Consider the following 21,512-nt stretch of genomic DNA (forward strand, 5'->3'; position numbering starts at 1 on the left):
CCCAGGACCTCTTCTCTCTCGGCCTAGCATTCTGTCCACTGAACCACTTAGTTGCCCCCTTGAACATTTTTATTAATGACTTAGATAAAGGCATAGAGGGTATGTTCATTAAACTTGCTATTGTCAAAAAGTTAGGAATAGCTAACACTGTGTGACAAAAGGACAGGATCCAAACAGATCTTAATAGGCTAAAAGATCAGACTCAAACTAACAGGCTGAAATTTAGTTCATATAAATATAAAGTCTAACATTTTGTTTTAAAAATCATCTTTATAAGCACGGGATGGGAGAAGACTAGATAGTCAACATTTTGAATGAAAGTGATCTGGGGATGTTAGTAGATGGTAAGCTCAGTAGTAATCCACAATGTTGAGGCTGCTATCTGGCACAGTAGATAGAGCACTAGGCCTGGAATCAGGAAGACCTAGTTTCAAATCTGGCCTCAGACACTCCCTAGCTGTGTGCCCTGGGTAAGTCACTCAACCTTTGTTTGGCTCAGTTTCCTCAGCTATAAAATGGGGATAATTTTAGCAGCCACCTTCTCAGGGTTGTTGTGAAGATTAAATGAGATAATACTTGTTTTGTTTTTTAAATCTTGACCTTCTGCCTTAGACAATAGAGACAATGGTTTAGCAATCCAGGTTAAGTGGCTTGTCCAGAGTCACCCAGCTAAGAAGTGTCTGGAGCCAGATTTGGACACAGGTCCTCTGAACTCCAGGCCTAGTGCTCCCTAACTTCTCCATGAGATAATAATTATAAAGCATTTAACCCAATGCATGCCGCATAGTAAGCCCTATAGAAACATTAGCCATAATTTATCATTGTCATGGGGCAGCAAAGCAAGCTGATGTGACCTTGGGATTCTCCTGAAGATAAGTGTCACATTCAAGTCAGACTATCAGCTCCTGGTGCTCCAGGTCCAGAAAGAGTTGGATCAGATGGAGAGGGCCCAGAGAAGGGCAGTATTGAGTCTACCCCACACGAGGATCAGTTGAAAAAGATTTTACCTGGAGAAGAGAAAGCTCAGGCATCTGTCTTCAATTATTTGAAGCTTTCCCAAAAGAGAAAGGATAAGGCTTGTTCCCCTTGGTCCCAAAGGGCAGAATTAGTAGCAATAGATGAACGTTTTTTAAAAATGGGCAGAAGTTATCAAGAGGTAGAGCAAAGCTCGATGTTAGAAGAGAAGAAACACCGAATGTCTCAAAGAGGCATGGACTGCATGGAGAGGGGAGAACTTTAAGCAGTGGCTGTGTTACTGATTGGACCAGCTATGGGTTAGACTTGATGGCCTCTTCAATTGTTCCCAATCTAAGATGCATTGAAATCCAATCTAAGCAGGACAGTTAGGGGGCTTACTGGATAGAGATGCAAGGTCCCGAGTTCAAATCTGGCCATAGACACTTCCCATCTATATGACTCTGGGCAAGTCACTTAACTCCAGGTGCCTAGCCCATACCACTCTTCTGTCTTAGAACTGATACTCAGTATTAATTCTAATACAGAGGGTAAGCATTTTTAAAAAAATCTTATTCAAGGCATAATGTGATAAATACAGTAGTAAACACATGGTAGATATAGAGATTCATTCTATCTTGGCAGTATCAGAGAAGACCAGGAAGGAATTAACATCAAGTTGGTTCTTGAAAGGTAGATACCAAGTCAGGAGGAAATTCTCAAGAAAATACTGCAGCTTAGCTGAAGCAAAGAAAAGGAAGAAAATTGGAAAGATGAATTGGGTGTCTCATTGTGGAGAGTCTTCCATTCGGGATGAGTTTAGGTTTTTTTGTAGACAGTGGGGAGTTTTCTAGGCAGAAGAGTATTCTTGTCAGAACAGTACTTTGGTAGTGGGGTGTGAGATGAATCAGAAGGGGACAGAGTCTACAGGCACGAAGACCTATTAGGAGGCCATAGAAAGTGGATGACAACAAGGGTCTAAACTAGGCCAGTGGGAGTGAAAGTGGAAATGATTCATGTGACTCCCAAGAGAATGAAAGGAACTTTCAAACAGGAGAAAAAACATTGATTCTGGAACCATTTTATTTATTACCTGTGTTAAGTCAGACAAGTCACATCACATCTTTGGTTCTCAGCTTCTTCATCTTTAAAAGGAGATCAGACTGATTGGTCTCTGAGGTCCCTCCGTGCTCTAGAGTTATGGTTCTATGAGATGAATTTGATCGTCTCCTTTACGACTGGGAACATATTTTTGCTGCTCGACTGGCCATGTAGATACAGGGTTTGTTGTTTTTGTAGAAGATAACAATACCTTTGTGACATTCCAAATAAATAATCCCCTAACCTTTTTGGGATTCTTTGTGACTCTTTCCAGATAAAAAGTGTTCATGCTTCATAAATGAGAAAGGTGATGTGTAGGGACTTAGAGGAAGACCACAGATATCGTTACCTTAGAGTCTTTCAGAAAGCCACATCATCAAAAATATTAACCTTGTGTTTTGAATCTATTTTTAAAAACACTTCAATCTAAGGATGATTTAGATGTCTGTAACATGCCTGGATTGCCTTGGGCACAATTTCAGTTTTCACTTGAATCATCTCATTCAAGTCCCCATGTCTGGGAGGTGGTTTTGCTCTCTCAGATATTTGATTTCTGGCAGGCCTTTAACCTCATCTGTTCCCCCCACAGATAGAAGTCACACTCCATCCATGGCCTCTCATACGCTTGCCCCCTAGGGCCCACCAATGTGCCAGAGGCCTTCCTTCCCCTCTCTTGGCCTTGTGAGTATAGCAGGGAAGCCCGCCCCATCCTCTGCTGTCTGACTTCCCTCCTTTGGGTCACAGGGTGAGCCCATATTTTTGTTCTTATTATCCCGCTCTTTGGTGACATTTTTGACTGGTGATTAGGTGTTGCACACTGCTCATATTTCCCATATACCTCTCCAGTGTCCTTTTGGATGAGACTCCTTTTTGTCTTTGGAGATAGACATTTCCATAACTTGCTGCTATATATCAACCCCAGGGGAATGATAATATTAAAAAGCCAGTCTTTCATGGGAAATTTGGGGTCATCAAAGGAGCTGTTGAAGGTATTCAGGTCATTCTGTTTCTTCTGTTCCACTCTGAACTGAACTTGCTTTCTCTCTGTATTGTCTGTCCCAGATATACTGAGGAGAAAGCTCTAGAAAGGTGAAGGGAAAGGGGCAAGCATTTGTTAAGCAGGCACTGTGTCAGCTGCTTTAGAGGCAGTCAATTCTCACTATAACCACGGGAAGTAGATGCTGTTATTGTCTCCATTTTATAGATGAGGACACCAAGGCAGAAAGGTAAAGTGATTTGCCGAGGGTCACACAGCTAGGAAGTATCTGAGCCTGGATTTGGACTCGGGTCCTCCTGACTCCAAGCCCAGAGTTCTGTCTTTTGCACTATCTACTGCTTCTAGAGTACAGTTTCTTCACCCAGAAGCCATAACCTTTTGATAACTGTATTCTTATCTACTTGGTTTCTTTGCAAACCTGTGTGTTTTATTTAATGCATTTAAAAGCATTATTTTGAGGAACGCATAAGCTTCACTCAACTGTGAAAGTGGTCCATGACACAAAAATAGTCCCCCCCCCCCCATTCTGTATGGGTGTCCATACAAATGCATGTTGAAATTTAGACAGTAGATATTTTTCATCTGCTTGAACTTTCTTTTGTGGATGGACAGGCCAAAGTCCTTTGAGTGATTATAGATCTCCAAAACAATGTGACTTCTTAGGGCCCAAAGTTATCCACACATAACAGTATCTGGAGGACAGTCCATGTCCTTTATTCCGAGAAGCTGGGTCTCCTCCATCTCAGCAGCAGATCCCTTTGGCAAGCATGCATCTTCTTGTCTTGGACCTTGCCTGATGGTTATGATCAGGGTCCTGAAACAGCTCTGCCTTCCATGATCTTCCTGAATGGAGGAGAGCCGTCTCGTAAATGAGCTTATAAGGCACTTTTCTCTGGACTCAAATACTTTTTCAGCATCCGCAGACAATAAGCAAGGAGGATCTTCTATTCTCTATATCTTTTAGTTAATTGTGAAATGCTAAAGATGTAATGCATTCCTGAATGTCCCTTGTTCTCTGCTAATGATCTCATCTCTTCCTGTAAGAAGGAGCTCAGGTGCCATATTCTGCCCGAGGCTTTTCCTGATCTCCCAACTGCTGCCTTCCTTCCCTAACTATCTTGTATGTGTGTATGAACTGTATATATTTCTGCATGTGTGTGTGTGTGTATTTATGCTGTATATATTTCTCTATGTATATGTTCCTTGAACTAGGGTATAAACTTATCATGTTGGGATTATTTCATTCTTTGTACTCATCCCCAACTCCTGGCACAGTGCCTGGCGCATTGTAACTGCCCAAGAAATATTTGCTGGGGAAGCCAGGAGTCTCAGTGGATAGAGCGCCAGGCCTAGAGATAGGAAGTCCTGGGTTCAAATCTGGACTCAGAAACTTCATAGCTATGTGACCCTGGGCAAGTCACTTAATCCCAGTTGCCTCCACCTATTGCTCTTCTGCTTTGGAACCAACACACAGTATTGATTCTAAGACAGAAGGTATGAGTTAAAAAAAAAAACTTGCTGGGACAGCTAGCTGGTGAGCCAAGTCTAGCAACATGAGGTCCTGGGTTCAAATGTGGCCTCAAACACTTACTAACTGTGTGACCCTGAACAAGTCTCTTAACCCCTTTTGCCTAGCCCTTACCACTCTTTTGCCTTGCAATCGATAGCATTGATTGTAAATCTGAAGTAAAGGTTTATGAAAGAAAGATTTGCTGATTGTTGATTGACTCAACGTACCTTTGATCTCTGTATATGATTCTCATTACAGCATCAGGAGAGTTGGGTTTGTAGGTGAGGGTTATTGATGTCCTTTTGTTCAACTTCTGGTTTGTTTTGTGTTAACAAGGTCTGATCTTTTCCCCATTCCTTTGTCCCTCCAGGCCTTTCCAGTTGTGTGACCTCCAGTCCAGATCTCAGAGCTCATCGACATACCCTTGTTCCAATCTAGCTATCTTTCCTTTTATTGTTGTTCTCCTCAGAGACTGTAATGTTAGGGTCCAAGTGTGGCGACGCTACTATGTTTAACGAAGAAAACAGTTTGTGAAAAGATTTTTTGGCAAATCTTTTCCATTTTTGTTTTGTTTTTAGCGCTTCACTTTCATCTCCTGGTTTTCATTTCTAACAAGAATGTCAAGACTTATTTGATTTAGCAACTCCACGTTTGTCAGTGGAGAAGGTCTCACCGTTAGGGTGTCAATGATCAAGCTGATTTTATGGATTGTCTAAAATCTGTGTGATTCTTAGCTTCCTCTGCCCCTTTTTCTGATACTTTCCCATGGTCACTGCATAAGCAGAAGGGACTTCCCAGCCCACAGGGCCATGTTTTATTTTTCTTGGTTTCATGGGTTGCATGGCCAAAAGTCATTCATCAAGAGGTGGCTAGTATCCTAGGAACAAGCCTCTCTGTGAGTAGTGAGTCAAGCTGGTCCTCAGAAAACAGACCTGGTCGGATGCCGGGGTCAGGCCAGAATCCTTTCCAGCCTAGTAGCTCACAGTTTGCTGGCCCGGCCTTCCAGAGCTCAAGGGTCACTTCCATATCAGCAGAAGGCATCAAAGTAGTATCATATGGATGGGGAAACTTATTTAACATTTTAAAAATTGGGCAATTTTTTGAAGTAGATTATTTATTAGAAAGGGATTGTTTTGGGGGGCAGCTGGGTAGCTCAGTGGATTGAGAGCCAGGCCTAGAGACAGGAGGTCCTAGGTTCAAATCTGGCCTCAGCCACTTCCTAGCTGTGTGACCCTGGGCAAGTCACTTAACTCCCATGGCCTAGCCCTTACTACTCTTCTGCCTTGGAGCCAATACATAGTGTTGACTAAAGACTGAAGGTAAGGGTTTAAAAAAAAAAAGGGATTGATTTGTCAGAATATGTTATTAAGAACTTTAAAGCCAAACATGTCAGTAATCCATTAATTTAACAATGTTGACAAATGAATAATTAGCAATTCAAGAAAAGCCACTATACTACCCAAATATGTGTTGAATTGGCATTCCCATATTTTAGGATTGTTCTCTCCTTAAGATAATTCTCGGGGGGGGGGGGGGGGGACACAGCTGGGTAGCTCGGTGAATTGAGAGCCAGCCTAGAAATGGGAGGTCCTCGGTTCAAATGTGGCCTCAGACACTTCCCAACTGTGTGACCTTGGCCAAGTCACTTAACCCCCATTGCCTAGCCCTTACCATTCTTGTGCCTTGGAACCAATGCACAGTATTGATTCCAAAATGGAAGGTAAGGGTTAAAAAAAAAAAGATAATATTGAGTTCTTGGGATGGTTTGTTAGACTCCTACTGAAAAGATTCTCATTTGCAAAATTCTGAAACATGTTGCTAATCTCTGTGACTCCCCATGGCCTGGTTTTAGAAAAGGGGCAGTTATTTACAATTTAACCCAGTGTTTGGTATAAAGGATTTACTATGAAGGAATAAAGAAGATGAAAACTGTAGCAGAATGTAACATCATGATGTGGGTCAAAAAGTTCAGGTCTTAATGACCTGCATCCATGGTGAAAGAGAAGTGTCATCCAGATATCCTGGTCTGCAGTATTCTCTTGGGCTTTTAGCAAAGACACAACAGAGGGGAAGCTGGGTGGTTTAGTGGAGTGAGAGCCAGGCCTTGAGATGGAAGGTTCTAGGTTCAAATCTGGCCTCAGACACTTCCCAGCTGTGTGACCCTGGGCAGGTTACTTAATCTCTTCTGCCTTGGAACCAATACACAGTATTTATTCCAAGACAAAAGGTAAGGGTTAAAAAAGAAAGACACAACAGACTTTTGTGTAATCCCAGCAGGACAAATAGCTCTTGTTATTTTTAAGCCATTCAAGAATAAAAAGGAACATCCCATTTGTGAAGATAGGCTGATTTTCAGAAATGAGGAGCCTTGATTGGATTTGAAAATTGAACTTCTGAACATGAGAAGATTTTGTTTTTATGGCTAGAAAAATATTTTAATACTATTTGTTTTGAAACAGTTGAGAGAGAAAAGAGGAAAGAACAATTACTAGATATCGCAAAATCAAAGCAAGAACGAACTGATACTGAACTGCATAATCTGAGACAGGTATGGATCTAATTATGATTTGTGCTTTAGTTTTGCCAAAGTCATTAGGTATATATGTCTGTATTCTCCTCAGCCATTTTTACTGGGCTGTAATATGGTCAGAGTGGAAGTTATGTGTTCCCTCCAGCCAGCCAGATCACACATAAATTCTTCATGCTGTGTAGACCTGCACGCATGCATATTCATAGATATTCCTCCACTTGCCCTTAAATATGCTCCCATCCAGACTCTGGGGCCATTATGTTCTACCCTTTTCCCACAGAGCAGCTATTTGGGGCTCAGAGCTGTGGCAGTCAGCTGTCTACATCTTCCAGGACCTGGTCATCCCAGTACCCCGCAAATGTTAATAACAATCCGTGGTGATCAATCTCGAACTCGGGACCCTCAATCTCTCAGCTCTGCATTCCACAGTCAGCATCACCTTCCTTTTCTTGCTCTTAGAACTTACTCCCCGTGTACCTACTGCAGAATGGGCTCGTAGGATCCACATTTCATGCCCTTATTCTCACTCTTTTTAAATGGTTAACCGTAAGAGTGTGCCCACACATGTCCTTCCACTTTCCCCTTCACCTGCTCCTTTCAGACCATGCCATTTGTGTTTACTCTTTCAAAAACACTTCTCTGCCTCTCCCTCATATGGCACCTGTCAAGTTGGACAGACATTCTCTAGCATTCCAGGCAGTTAATTAAGTGATGATAACAAATAACAACTATGTGAATGTTCCATCCTTCCTGCACAGCTCTCTGCCTTCTCTCAGGAGCCCAACCTTCAAGGAACCTTCTTGTCCTGTCTGATTCTTGTCCACATTCTTCCTCAAGGATCTGCCTGACCCTTCCTCCCCTCCCCCAGAACATCTCGGAGGCGCTGCGCACCCTTTCACCACAGGCCTACTCTACCTTCTTTTCTGGTCCTGCATGCCTGTTTCTTATGCACAGACCCTTAGTGGAACGTGCTGCAGCCTGCTCACTCCCACCCTCTCTTTGTGTAGGGGTGTGCGTGTGCATAAATAGATATTTTTGGAGACAAAGTCCAAGAGATCAGGAAAAATAAGCTTGGACGTGCTTTTCTTCTGATAGCACACTCTACGGATCAGACTCTCCTTGCCATGTCATGCGGAGAAGTCTTCATGGGACCTTGGAGAAGCAAGGGCTCCTGGCTTTAACTCCTTAGGAAATTGTGTTAGACCTTTCCAGTGATGCCATTGAATTCTTTAGATTAAAAACTCTGTTCATCTCTCTATGTCTGTGCATAGGTATATGTCAAGCAGCAAAGTGATCTGCAATTTCTTCATTTCACTGCAGAAAATTGTAGGGATGACTCAAGGATGGATGAATCACGGATTCATGAGACCAGGTACAGAACAGGTGCCTTCTGAGGCAAAGGAGGGGCTGCCAAGGGGCTTGCAGCCAGAATGGGACCAGGGTCATTCTCGTGGGCTTCCTCCTTCTTTGGTATTTTGAGAACGAGGCGTCTCTTACCACCAGCAGCCGATTAGTTCAGTTAGTGGATGGAAGAGTGGGATCACTATGTCCCATTTGGACAGCCCTCCTCCACTCTCTCTTGCCGTCCTCACAACAGCCCTAGGAGTTAGGCTTCTGCCTGCCAAGCCAATGATGATTACCCCTTTTTACTGAAGAGGAAATGGATGCTTCAGTGCCTTGCCCAGTGCCCCTAACGAATGATGGAGCTGGACCAAGGCCCCAGGTATACTGACCATACCAGGGAATTTTATACCAGACACCTGTTAAGTTGTTATCCTGCAACCAATAGCTTATTATTCCCATATAACACACATTGTGGATCTGTTCAGAGTTTAGGGCTCTGTGCTTTGAGGCAAATGTGACACAGGAAAGATCGAAGGCAGACGGAGGTGGAGAGGCCAAGTGGCTGGGAGGGAATGCCTGTAGAGCATTTTCCTGGGGCCATAGACTCTGACAGATGATTTGGAACAAGTGCCTTTTTTAAACAGTAGGACTTCTTATTTTGGTACAATGACGTAAGGCCTCATTAGCATTTCTTTATTTGCAAGAACTTGTACTGTTCCCTGATAGCCAGAATTCTGCTTTGAGACTGCAGCTGAATTTGGTAGTGATAGCATTGTGCATTCCCGTGAAAGGAGCAAGTGCCATGCCTGACCCCCATGGAAATACCTGGGAGCAGATCTGAAGTACACGTCCAGCTTAAGAGACCTCAGTATAGACTCCACACTAATTTTCTTTGTCTGAAATATAGGGATAATATCCATTCATTGGCTGATTATTTGTTAAGCACCTACTATGTGCCAGGCCCTATGCTAATTGCGATTGCACAGGGTTGGTAATGGATGGAAAAGGCTTCGAAAGCTTTAAAAAACCCTCCCATATGTCAGGGGTTGTTATTGATCATAACAATAATAATAATATAAGTAAAATGTATTTAAATTTGGATTTCCATGGCAGCTGTTTTGCAAGGAAGCCCCGTCAAGTGGAGGGAGATGTTCCCAGCCCCACACTCTTCTTCACAGGGCAACACCACCCTCAGGGGTAGTATTGCTCGCCGCTGGCTGCAAAGAGGATGAATGCAGTGGCTGCCTCTTGTCCTTGTGCCCCATGGCTGCTCTGCATCCAAGACCATAGATCCTGTGCTATTTCCTTCACACCCTATGAACAGGAAGGTGAAGCAGCCCTGTTTCTGATGTTTCTGATCCCCAAGCTTCTACCCTGGGAGAACTCATGGGGCAGCATTAGGCTGGTGATGAGTTTTACTGCAAATTGGAAAACTCCCTGCCCTAGTCTGGGATCAGAGCATCTAGATATGAACCCTGGCACTGCTCCTCCCCAGCTGGGGGACCCTGAGCAAGACCTTCGTCTTCTCTTAACTTCTGTTTGCTCCTCCCTAAGATGTGAGTAATGATCCTTACATCACCTACCTAAAAGAACTGTGGTCAAGAGCCAGTGAACTGGTGCCCAGGGAGCATTTGGGAACCTACAAGTTGCTCCCTTTTTGGGAGATGCCACCATTTGGGAGCTAGTTACGTTTGTCAATATATGTCAAATGTAGTCCTTGCCCAAGAGGAACTCCTGGTGGCCCTGGGAAGATCAGCCATGCCCACACAAAACAGATAGCTGGTTGTATGCACAAAGCAATCGTTAATGAGCTCCTAGATCTTCTAGTATGGGCAGTCAGAGAATAAAGAGGAAGGGAGTCATTGTGTTATCCAAGTAAACACAGTGGAAGTTGGGTGAGGCAAAGTGCAGCCTACACTGGGACTTAAGGGGGAGAAGGTGTCCCGGGAGCCTCTGGGGCTTGAACAGGGCCTTGAAAGATGCCCATCTTGTCAGCATGGGTTGGCCATGTGCCCGTCAGACCAAATTACCTGAAAGATTGGTCTGTATCAATGAGGTCTATATGAAATGAGTAGAATGTGTAATAGTGTCAAACATAGATCACAAGCTTCCTTCTTTGTAATGTCATTATAGCAGAGAAATGAGTGTAACAGATCTTGAAAGTAACAACCCCAAAGTCATCATTAAGAGAGAGGGAAATCCGAAGATGTATGTGAGGGATCACGAGTTTGAGACCTCCCAAGTTCAACATTATAGGCCAGAAAAGAGCGGTTACGATTCATGCAAAGAAGACAGGAGAGTTCATTATCCTTTGTATGGGGAAGAAAATTGCACTGGCGCTCCAGCCATTTTTCCAAAAGATTCACTAGAAAGGCAAAGGCCCCTGCTCACGAAGGAGAAAGTACAGTTTACTTCCACAAACCCAGCTGAGTCTAAAAGGAGAAATACAATATGCAGAAGCGGTATGAAAGCCAAGAGCAGCGAGAGTGAGATTCTGAGCCGAGAGCACCACCACCACTTTATGCCCGACCACAAGCATTGCGATTTGAACATCTACGTGACCCCAGGCTTGTCGAGAGCAAAGCAGGTGGACAGAGTGGAAATGGAGTGTCACGAGCAGGTGACAGAAATGACAGAAACCTCCTGTTCTCAATTCAATGAGGGCTCTTTGAGTGATTCAGACATTTGTGACTCGAAATGCTGCCACCCCAGTAACTTCGTCATTGAAACCTCGGCTCGAGGCTCTGTCTCTGACTTAGAGTGGATGAGGATTTTCAAGCCTTCTAAAGTAGAGAGAACTGTTCGACCTAAGACCGTTTGCACATGTGCAAGGAGTGTCTGTGGAATAAAGTATCACACCTTCAAAAGGTGAGTTCTATGTCCCTTGGGGAGATGCCCAACATAAACACCATTCCCCATTTGGTTATATTATTCATGCCTATGGCATAGAGAAAGCAGAATTTTAAAACTAATAACAACAACAACAAAAGACTTTTGACATAGTCTTCATTCAGAAAATATTTATTTAGTGCCTTCTGTGTGCATGCTCTGTTTAGCTCTAGGGATGCAGAGAGAAAACAATACAATTTCTGCTTTTAAGTGAGTCAGTCAATTGGCAAAGTCACTTAATCACTATCTGTATTATACAAGGCAAGGTGAAGAACAGTCCCTGCCCTCAAGTAGTTTACCTTCTAATGGAGGAGAAAGCATACAGATGACCATGTCCATACAAGATATAGACAGTATGAATGAAAGCAAGGCCCCTGAAAGGCCAGATCTAGCCCCTCACTTTACAGATCTGGATACTGAGGCACAGAAGCCACTGTCCATGGTGACATAGCTAGTGTCTGAGGTGGGATTTGAATCCAGATCCTCCTCACCTCCAGGAAGGTCTGACCTTCCTTCTGCTATAACATAGCTGCCTCCATGAGGTTGATGAGAATGGACGTTGAAGGAAGGAAATAGATTAAGAGGGCCAATGAGAATAGCTTAAAATATTTAGAATAGAATAGTTAGATTCTTTTTTAAACTCTCAAATGGGGCAAACTTGGTAAATTAAAAATAAATGTCCAGATTTAGATCTTGGAGTCCCATTCAAGATTTGAATGGGGGCAACTGGGTAACTCAGTGGATAAAGATTCAGACCTGGAGTCAGAAGGTCTTGGCTTCAAATCGAGCTTCAGATACTTCCTAGTTATATGATTCTGGGCAAGTCACAATCCCATTTGCCTAGTAGCCTTTACCACTCTTCTGCCTTGGAAATAATACTTAGTATTGATCTTAAGATGTGAGGTAAGGGTTTTTTTAACAATGTGTATGGCAGCAGAGTATTTAGTACTTGAAGGAAAGAGGACCTGGGTTTGAATTCCAGTTCTGCCACTTGATGGGATCTGAGGAAATTGCATTTTATTGGTGTGGTGGGGAGGACGGGAATGTGAAATGTACACAACTAAACAATAGTGGATAGAAAGTGACGGGTGGGGGAGAGTGAAATCCAAATAAAATGTCAGAAGAAGATTGGAAGAGGGAAAAATCATCTGGGAGATAAGTGCCGAAGAAGGTTCCATGGAGGAGGAGGCACACAGCTTAGCAGTGAAGGTAAATAAAAATTCTGAAAGGTAGAGCTAGATCAGTGATTGAAACATAATGTGTATCAAGGAGAGGGCAATCATGGGAAAGATGAAACCCAAGCTTATAAGGAGAGACAGTGGAGGAGGTACAAAGGCACGAGTGTGCTTAGAGGGGCAAATTTCCAAGTTGAGATTGGAAGTTGGGAACAGTGTAGTGTGATTGTGAAACTGAATGGTTGACTACACTGTGAATGGCTGAGTTGGAGGACATGGCCATTGAGGAGATTGAACAAAGGAAAGGACAAAGGATGGACTTTAATATTGCTGTCACACAAGATGAGGATAGGGAAGGGGTTTGCAGAAAGGCTGACTGGAAACCACATCTTGAACTTATGGAGGAAGGAGGAAGAGTGACCTGGAGGGAAATGGCAGCCCTACAGGTCTAGAAGCAGATGCAGTGAACTTCATAGAAGAGGGTCTGCCAGTGAGGAGCAAAGGGAAACACCGGAGAGGAGGACAAGGAAGGGTCTTTAGGAGAAAGTCAGATTTCAGTTACCTTAATGAAGCAATCCTGAAGTGCTTTAGAACAGTGTAGAGTGAGTCAGGAGGACATGGGTTCAAATTTGGCCTCAGATACTTTCTAGCCTTGTGACCTGTAAGGAAAATTTTTAGTTTTTTGACTTAAAATCAAAATAAGTGGTCGCCATGGGAAATTCCCAAATATGAAAAATACCCAAGTCAGCTGGGGATTTATGGAGATTTTAATTAATATAAATGAAGGAATTAAGGGAAGGGGGGAGAGAGAGAGAGAGAGAGAGAGAGAGAGAGAGAGAGAGAGAGAGAGAGAGAGAGAGAGAGAGAGAGAGAGAGAGAGAGAGAGAGAGAGAGAGAGAGAGAATATTAATTTAAATTGCTGTGGCTCAGGCTGAGCCAAGCAGTAGTTAAAGGCCTAGGCCAAAATGGCCTCCCTGAGCCTAAGGGAGAGGGAGTCAATCTTATCACTTACCACAAGACCGTCTCCAAGCAAGCTCTAGTCCTCCACTGAATCTCCTGAACTGAGTTCAGAATCTAACTCAATTCAACTCCGAACTGAATTCTGCACTCCTGACTTTTTACCCCTTCCTTTTAAAGAAATTTTCTCTTATGTCACCTCCCCTAAATTTTCACATCTACCAATCACAGTAGATGCTTTTTTCCAGGACTGCCCATTCTTAGTTCTCACCTTCTTTGGTTCTCATCTTCTCTGGTTAGATTATATCTTCTGAGTACTTCACACCTCTTTGTTAAGCTTGCCTTTTGTAAGTTACTTGACCTTTTTAGGTACTAATTTAACTTTTACAAGTACTTAACACTTGTTTGTATTAGATCTAAAAATAGACCTATCTTAAGGTTCTAGCTTTACTATAAGGTATGAGTTAGGGACTTTCATTGTTCAATCGGGAGTTTACAACTTTATCTTCCCCTTGTTAGACCAAGTATCTCCATTGTTACAATAAGGGAATAGCTAAACCAAATCTTCTAAGGTACAGTCTGAGTAGTTTTTAAGATTCACAGACCCTAGGAAAATCACTTTAACCCCATTGCCCAACTTTTGCTACTCTTCTTAGAAGTGAAACAAACAAAAAACACCATGCAGAAAACCAGGGGCTCCACTGCCTCCAAGTTTAATTCAACTTCCTACTTATTCCATGAGTGTTTCCTAGGGTGACTTGTTTTGTTTTGTTCTTTTGTTCTTGTTTTTCATTCTAAATGTTTTCTGGATACTTTTGCTTTTATTTATATTACTACCACTTCCCAGTGATTTTACTCACATCCTCTTCTCAATCTTCCTTTGGTAGTTAAGCCAAACAAGACATAACATTTTATCTGTATCTGAAAATGTATGCCTCGTTCTGCACCTGTTGTCATCATTCCCTTGGTTCTGGATACTTTGTTCAGCATTAATTCAGGTTAGAATTCTCAAGTTTTTCCTAGTTCTTCAGATTCATCATTTCTTACAGCCTCTTCCTGGGACTATCACAAATGGGTTTACAGTGTTTGCTCATTGGTGCCCTCATGGCCACTGCTTGTGTATTTGTGCAAATCACTGGGCCTTCTTGAGCCTCATCTGATTCCATGTGTCCCTGATTGTCAGCAGCAGCAGGCACTTTCCCATCAGGCAGAATGTCTCTTCGATCCCTACAGGAGATTAGAGGGCCTGTAGCTTTCCCCCCTCCCTTGGTGAAAGGATTGGGGAAATGAATCCAAAACACCAAGTGGGCATTTAAAAAAAACTTTTTAAAGCTTTGATTCTATTCTTCCCTCCCCAGACAAAACTAAAACTCCCAGCAACCCCTTCCTACCCCCTCCCCCAGCACTTCATTGCACACAGTAGGCTTCATAAAATGTTTGTGGAATTTTATGATCATATTAACTCATTTATTTCTCCTGATTTGCTCTCTTGGATGACCCTGCCTGGAATACTTAATCATGTTTTGACATTTGAAAGTCTCCTAATGGTATAAAGAGGGTGTAAATATATTTTGGGAAGGCATCTGGGTTATTTGTGAAAAGATTTCTATAATACTGATCAGTCACACTAGGTTTTCATCTGAGCTCCTTTGAAATTGGCTTGTTTATTTTTCAGCCAACCCTGGTACCCTCTCCCGGGCAGGTATTCTCACTGTAAGTCTGGTGATGATGGCAACAAGAATGTTAACATGAGGTTTTCTTTATGTTATTGACAGCCCACCAATTGCCTTCTGGCATTCGCACCGCATGGGCTCCTCCAAGTGCCCACCAAAGACCGATGAGAGGCTTGCAGATTTCTCTTCAGATAAAAGACATTCAATTGGATTTTTGTCAAGCAGCAGAGGCCCAGATGCTATCCACCACCAAGTTAGTATGTGGCTGGGGATTACATGAGGACTTAGACATGATCAGGAATTCCAGGGGGTTCTCTCAACCTTTCTGCAATGTGATGGTTTGCATTTTTAGGCTACTGAGATTAGTTTTATTTTAGGAATTTAAGACTCTTTGAAAATGGTATTTATTTTTAAACCTTTACTTTCTATCTTAGAATTAATAGTATGTATTGGTTCCAAGGCAGAAGAGCCATAAGGGCTAGGCAGTGGGGGTTAAATGATTTGCCCAGGGTCACCCAGCTAGGAAGTTTCTGAGGGAAGATTTGAACCCAGGACCTTCTTCTCTGTTCCTGACTCTTAATCCACTGAGGCACCCAGCTGCCCCCAAAAATGGTCTTTAAAAGTTAAAAAACATAACAGTGTAAACAGTTTTTCCAGATCAAATTCCCCAGAGAAAGTTCCCAGCGAACCTGTGTGTTCTCAATTGTGAGCATGCTAGTTCCAGTGGATTTTGCCTCAATCTCTAAAATTGATGGTGATGGACATTCTTTATGACTTTTTATAAAAACAAATGTCATGGGCATTCCTTATTATGCTTCTTTTTTTAGTCCTCTTATCAAGGAGAATGAAATTCATACCTGAGAGCAAACATTCCATCTCCTTACATTAGTCCCCAGCAATGTGCATTGTCTTCCATGGCTTGCACATCGATGACAAGACGGAGGACTTTGCTTTGTAGAAAAGCACAATCCAAGAACCCTGGAATTGGAGTTGCAAGACCTGGAGTCAGATGTCATTTTTGCTGCTTATTACTTGTGCGACATTGGGCACGGCACGTCCCCTTTTGGGCCTTACTGCCCTCATTTATGGTCATCGAGAGGGCACAGTAGCTGGAATGCTGGGCCTGGAGTCAGGAAGTCTCATCTTCCTGAGTTCAAATCTGATCTTCAACAGTTTCTAGCTGTGTGCCTCTGGGCAAGTCGCTTTACCCTGTTTACTTCAATTTCTTCATCTGTCAAATGAGCTGGAGAAGGAAATGGCAAACCATTCCAGTATCTTTGCCAAGAAAACCCCAAAATGGGGTCAGGAAGAGTCAGACATGACTGAAATGACTCACCAACAAACTCTCATTTATAAAATAAATAAAACTTTTTTTATAATTATGAACTAATCAAGCCCACTCAGAAGCCTAAACATTCTAATCTAGAAGGAACAAAAAGAAGACTGGACATAGGAACTGCAAATGGCAGAGATTGGGCCTGTGATTTTATTGGTAAAAGAACGCCTTCCACTAATGTCGATTGATACCTTTTCTGAAACTGATGCTCCTGGGAAATTGCCTCGAACATTTGAGAAAAGGAAGTGACTTGCTCAAGGTCATGCAGCCAAGCCATGCCCTGGCTTGAAGGCTAGTTCTCTCTCCATTAGGCCATGATGAAACTGTGACCTTCTGTTAGATACAATTTGATTTTTTAAAATCTAGATTTAACAAGAGAGCAACAGAGTTGCCTTCTTTGAGTCCTATTCTGACGGTCTACATTTTCTTGTTTATATTTTCTCTTGTATCAGAGCTCTTTCCTTTTCTCTTCTCGCACCTCTCATTTACCATCAACTCAACTTCCCCTTACCCCTAAACATCACCCTTCTTTGTAACAAATAAGAGGCTGGGGTTTCCCAGGGCTCTTCCAGCTCTAATCCCTATCACCCTGGGATATGTTTTAAGCAATAGTATATACTTTTAACGTGAAATTTAAATTAAGAACAGCAAATATAAAATTCCATTTGACAAATATGACATACTTCCCAGGGGCTAGTGAGGAAAGCACTTTACAGAGTGTAAGGGGCGTAGAGTGAGTGCTGATTACTGTGGACTACGAATAATACATGTAACAAATACTTTCCCCCACGAGCCCTTACATTCAGTATTTTAATGAGTTCAGAGAGGCAGGGAAGAATGGGGGAAAGAGATAAAAAGGAAGAGGCACACGTGCACACACATACACACACACACACACACACAACCTTCTGTGGCTTTTTCTTAGGTCCGGCCTTCCAGAATGTTTCTACGGAAGGTTTTTAACATGGCAGCTCTAGGAATTAATGAGGACGTTACCTCTCAGGATCCAACACAAAGACCAGGCATGTTTTACTAGAAAGGGCCAGTTAGTAGTAGTCAGAAGACGCCTTGTAAGCTTGCCACCTTATATGGGCACACTTTGTGTTGCCCCAAAACAATGACAATAGTAACCTCAAAGATGGATGATCACAGATTCCCATGATAGATATAATAATAATAATGAAAAGGTTTGAAATATTTGGAGAATGACCAAAATGTGACACAGAGAGGTGATATGAGCATGTGCTATTGGGAAAATGAGGACAAAAGATTTGCTTGACATTGGGTTGCCACAACCCTTGTAAACAAACAAATTACCTGCAAAGTGCAATAAAACAAAGTATACCTGTATCTCTTTCATGGATTAGGATAGAATTAAGATAGATTGACCTCATGGATGGTCAGTTGCCACATCTAAAGAGCATTTTCTCATTGGAATGATGTGGACACCATCTCCTCCCTGGAAAACAAAATGAATAAATAGCCCTGAAGAATAGCTGAACCTGGAGAGTATGGGTAGGCCATCTCAGCTATGAACCTCCCTGGGGAAAGATGGGATTCCAGTTCTCCTTTCAGTTCTCAAAGCCCTTCCTCCTTGGATTCTTCCTCCTTTTTCTCTGACCGCTGCCATGCTGGCACCTGATCCTATATGATATCACATGTATATTGATGGTCTCTGCATGTAAGAAATGAGGAAGTACTTTAAAGAAAGACTATATGTTCTAAGGAAACTTCAGAAGAGTTGAGGTGGCTTCATTTCATGGTGAAAATTCAGCCCGGGAAGGAGTGAGTTAAAGCAGACAAGCTGTCAGCTCCAGGAGAGGGGAGGGAGAGAACATGAATCGTAACCATGGAAAAATATTTTAAAATAAATAAATAAAAAATAAAAAAAAACAACAAAGTGGACAAGCTGGCATGCACAATCACATGCTTTAGAGTAGCAACACCATTTCCAGTGTTTCCTACTACTGGCACCAAAGGAAAGTAGCAGGTTAAAGTATCCTAGCATACTAATTAGGGACTGAAGAATTGACAGAAAATGCTGAGGAATTTCATGCATAGATGTTACTAATTAATTGGCACCAGTAGTGCCTTTGGTGATAGAAAACTAGTTTAGTTGGACAGGCCTTAAAGAGATCCAAGGGACTTGCTTATAACCTTTGTCGGTGTGGTGAGTAGGTCAAAGAATTGTTCATTGGTAACTACCATTTTTACCCCCAAATCACATTTTCACATGTTTTTCTTATTTCATTGGCTTGTTAAAATTATTATGTCTTCCAGGATGACTGTTCTCCTACAAGTAAGCTTCAGCGCTTGCTGGCAGAATCTCGAGAGATGGTTACTAATCTGGAACTCAACACTCTGCTCCCTGTTAGCACTAGTAATACCAACAATAGTGTATGTTCATTTTCTCTCATCTACGTTTATACCCTGTGAATGTTGTACCTCATATATGGGTAGAGAATCTCTGGGGAGCTATAAAAGGTTTCTCTGATAAGCCCATACAGATCAAGGAGTGATGTATTGGCCAAAAAGGCAAAATGGGCAAGATGGCCCTGCCTTCATATTGAATGGGATACATGGGGGGAAAGGCTTAGTAAATTAGAACTTCTTTCCCAAAATGACCCTTTAATGAAATCTCCTGAGGCAGCACATTCTAGTTTTTTAGCACCTTCACCTTTTGAGGAAGTTGCTTCTTAGATTGCCCCTGTCCATCTCCTCACACCTTCCTCCACTGCTCCTGGTTCTGCCTTCTGGGACCAAGCAGAATTAATAATGCCTTTTCCATATGACTGTCCATCAGATACCAGAAGAACAGCATCCTGGATCCCGGGGTTGCTGCTCTCCCATTCCTTCATAAATGGTGACATCTCCATCCTTTACTATCCTGCTCACTCCTCAGTTTATCGTATTCTCATCCAATACTGGGTAGAGGTGATCAAGGACCAGTGCCATCCCTTTCCAACATGCCTCTTTTGGCTGATGCATCATGCCTTTGATTCCTGCTGAGATGGAAAACCATTAACCTTATCTCTGCCCTCTGATTCTTTTTTATGCTGTTGTTTTCTACATGGCTCCTGCCATGATGTCCCCATGATGTTTATTTCTTTTTTTATTTTTTTAATAATATTTTTCCATGGTTACATGATTCATGTTGTCTCCCTCCCTTTTTCCCTCCCCACCTCCTGGAGCTGACAAGCAATTCCACTGGGTTATACAAGTTTTATTACTTAAAACCTAATTCCATATTATTCATATTTCTAATAATCGTTTAAAACCAAAACCCCCAATCATATACCCGTATAACCAAGTCATAAATCACATGTTTTTCTTCTGCCTTTTTACTCCCACAGTTCTTTCTTTATATGTGGATAGCATTCTTTCTCATAAGTCCCTTGGGATTGTCCTGTGTCATTGTGTTGCTATTAGTAGCAGAGTCTATTACATTCAGTTATCCCACAGTGTTTCAATTACTGGGTACAATGTTCTGGTTTTGCCCATTTCACTCTGCATCAGTTCATGGAAGTCTTTCCAGTTCTTTTAGAAATCAAGCAGTTCATCATTCCTTATAACATAATAGTATTAACAATATACCACAATTTGTTCAGCCATTCCCCAATTGAGGGACAACTCTTTGTTGTCCAATTTTTTGCCTCCACAAAAAGCGTCGCTATAAATATTTTTGTACAAACATTTTTCATTATCTCTTTTGAGTACAAATCCAGTAGTGGTATTGCTGGATCAAAGGGCATACGATCTTTTAAAACCCTTTGGGCATAATTTAAAATTGCCTTCCATAATGATTGGTTCAGTTCACAACTCCACCAGCAATGCAATAGTGTCCCAATTTTCCCACATCTCCAACATTTATTATTTTCCTTTACTGTTACATTCTAGGCTATGTGGTGATACCTCAGAGTTGTTTTGATTTGCATTTTTCTAATCAGGAGGGATTTAGAACACTTTTTCATGTACTTATTGATAGTTTTTATTTTATTTTTCATCTGAAAACTGCCTATTCATATCCCTTGACCATTTGTCAATTGGGATATGGCTTGATTTTTTGTAAATTTGACTTAGTTCCTTATATATTTGGGAAATTAGATCTTTCCCAGTTTGTTGATTCCCTTCTAATTTTGGTTGCATTGGCTTTGGTTGCATTGTACAAAACCTTTTTAATTTAATATAATCAAAATTATTCATTTTACATTTTATAATATTCTCGATCTCTTGCTTGGTTTTAAATTCCTTCCTTTCCTATAGATCTGACAAATATACTATTCTATGTTCACCTAATTTATGATTTCATTCTTTATATTTAAATCATTTATCCATTTTGAATTTATCTTGGTATTGGGTGTGAGATGTTGATCTAAACCTAATTTTTCCCATACTGTTTTCCAATTTTCCCAGCAGTTTTTGTCAAATAGTGGGTTTTTGTCCCCAAAGCTGGGATCTTTGAGTTTTATCGTACACTATCTTGCTGAGGTCATTTACCCCAAGTCTATTCTATTGATCCACCCTTCTGTCTCTTAGACGGTACTATACTGTTTTGATGACCACTGCTTTATAGTACAGTTTAAGATCTGGTACTACTAGGCCACTTTCCTTCACATTTTTTTTTCATTCGTTCCCTTGATATTCTTGATCTTTTGTTCTTCCAGATGAACTTTTGTTATAATTTTTTCTAATTCTTTAAAAAAGCTTTTTGGTTGTTTGATATAGGTATGGCACTGAATAAGTAAACTAATTTAGATAGGATTGTCATTCTTATTATATTAGCTCATCCTAACCATGAGCAGTTATTTTTTTCCAATTATTTAGATCTAGTTTTAATTGTGTGAAAAGTGTTTTGTAATTGTGTTCATATATTTCCTGTATTTGTCTTGGCAGATAAATTCCCAAATATTTTATATTGTCTAGAGTGATTTTATTTTATTATTATTTTTTTTAAACCCTTACCTTCCGTCTTGGAGTCAATACTGTATATTGGCTCCAAGGCAGAAGAGTGGTAAGGACTAGGCAATGGGGGTCAAGTGACTTGCC

General features: G+C 41.6%; 1 protein-coding gene across 3 annotated transcripts in view; it reads left to right on the forward strand.

The window, feature by feature from the left end:
* Positions 1 to 21,512, forward strand: part of CCDC62 (coiled-coil domain containing 62) — a 63,088-nt gene that overhangs the window by 26,785 nt on the left and 14,791 nt on the right. For 2 of the 3 annotated variants that reach the window (XR_465966.3, XM_007489899.3), the window contains exons 7-11: positions 7,022 to 7,110; positions 8,364 to 8,464; positions 10,570 to 11,304; positions 15,233 to 15,383; positions 18,747 to 18,863. Coding sequence is in view for 2 of the 3 variants with exons in the window: in XM_007489899.3 (XP_007489961.1) it covers positions 7,022 to 7,110; positions 8,364 to 8,464; positions 10,570 to 11,304; positions 15,233 to 15,383; positions 18,747 to 18,863 (1,193 nt within the window). In the remaining variant the exon portion in view is untranslated. The remainder of the gene's footprint in view (positions 1 to 7,021; positions 7,111 to 8,363; positions 8,465 to 10,569; positions 11,305 to 15,232; positions 15,384 to 18,746; positions 18,864 to 21,512) is intronic. The other variant, XM_007489900.3, reaches the window with a different exon arrangement.

This window comes from Monodelphis domestica, chromosome 3 (assembly GCF_027887165.1).
Source record: "Monodelphis domestica isolate mMonDom1 chromosome 3, mMonDom1.pri, whole genome shotgun sequence".
Taxonomy (NCBI): Eukaryota; Metazoa; Chordata; class Mammalia; order Didelphimorphia; family Didelphidae; genus Monodelphis; species Monodelphis domestica.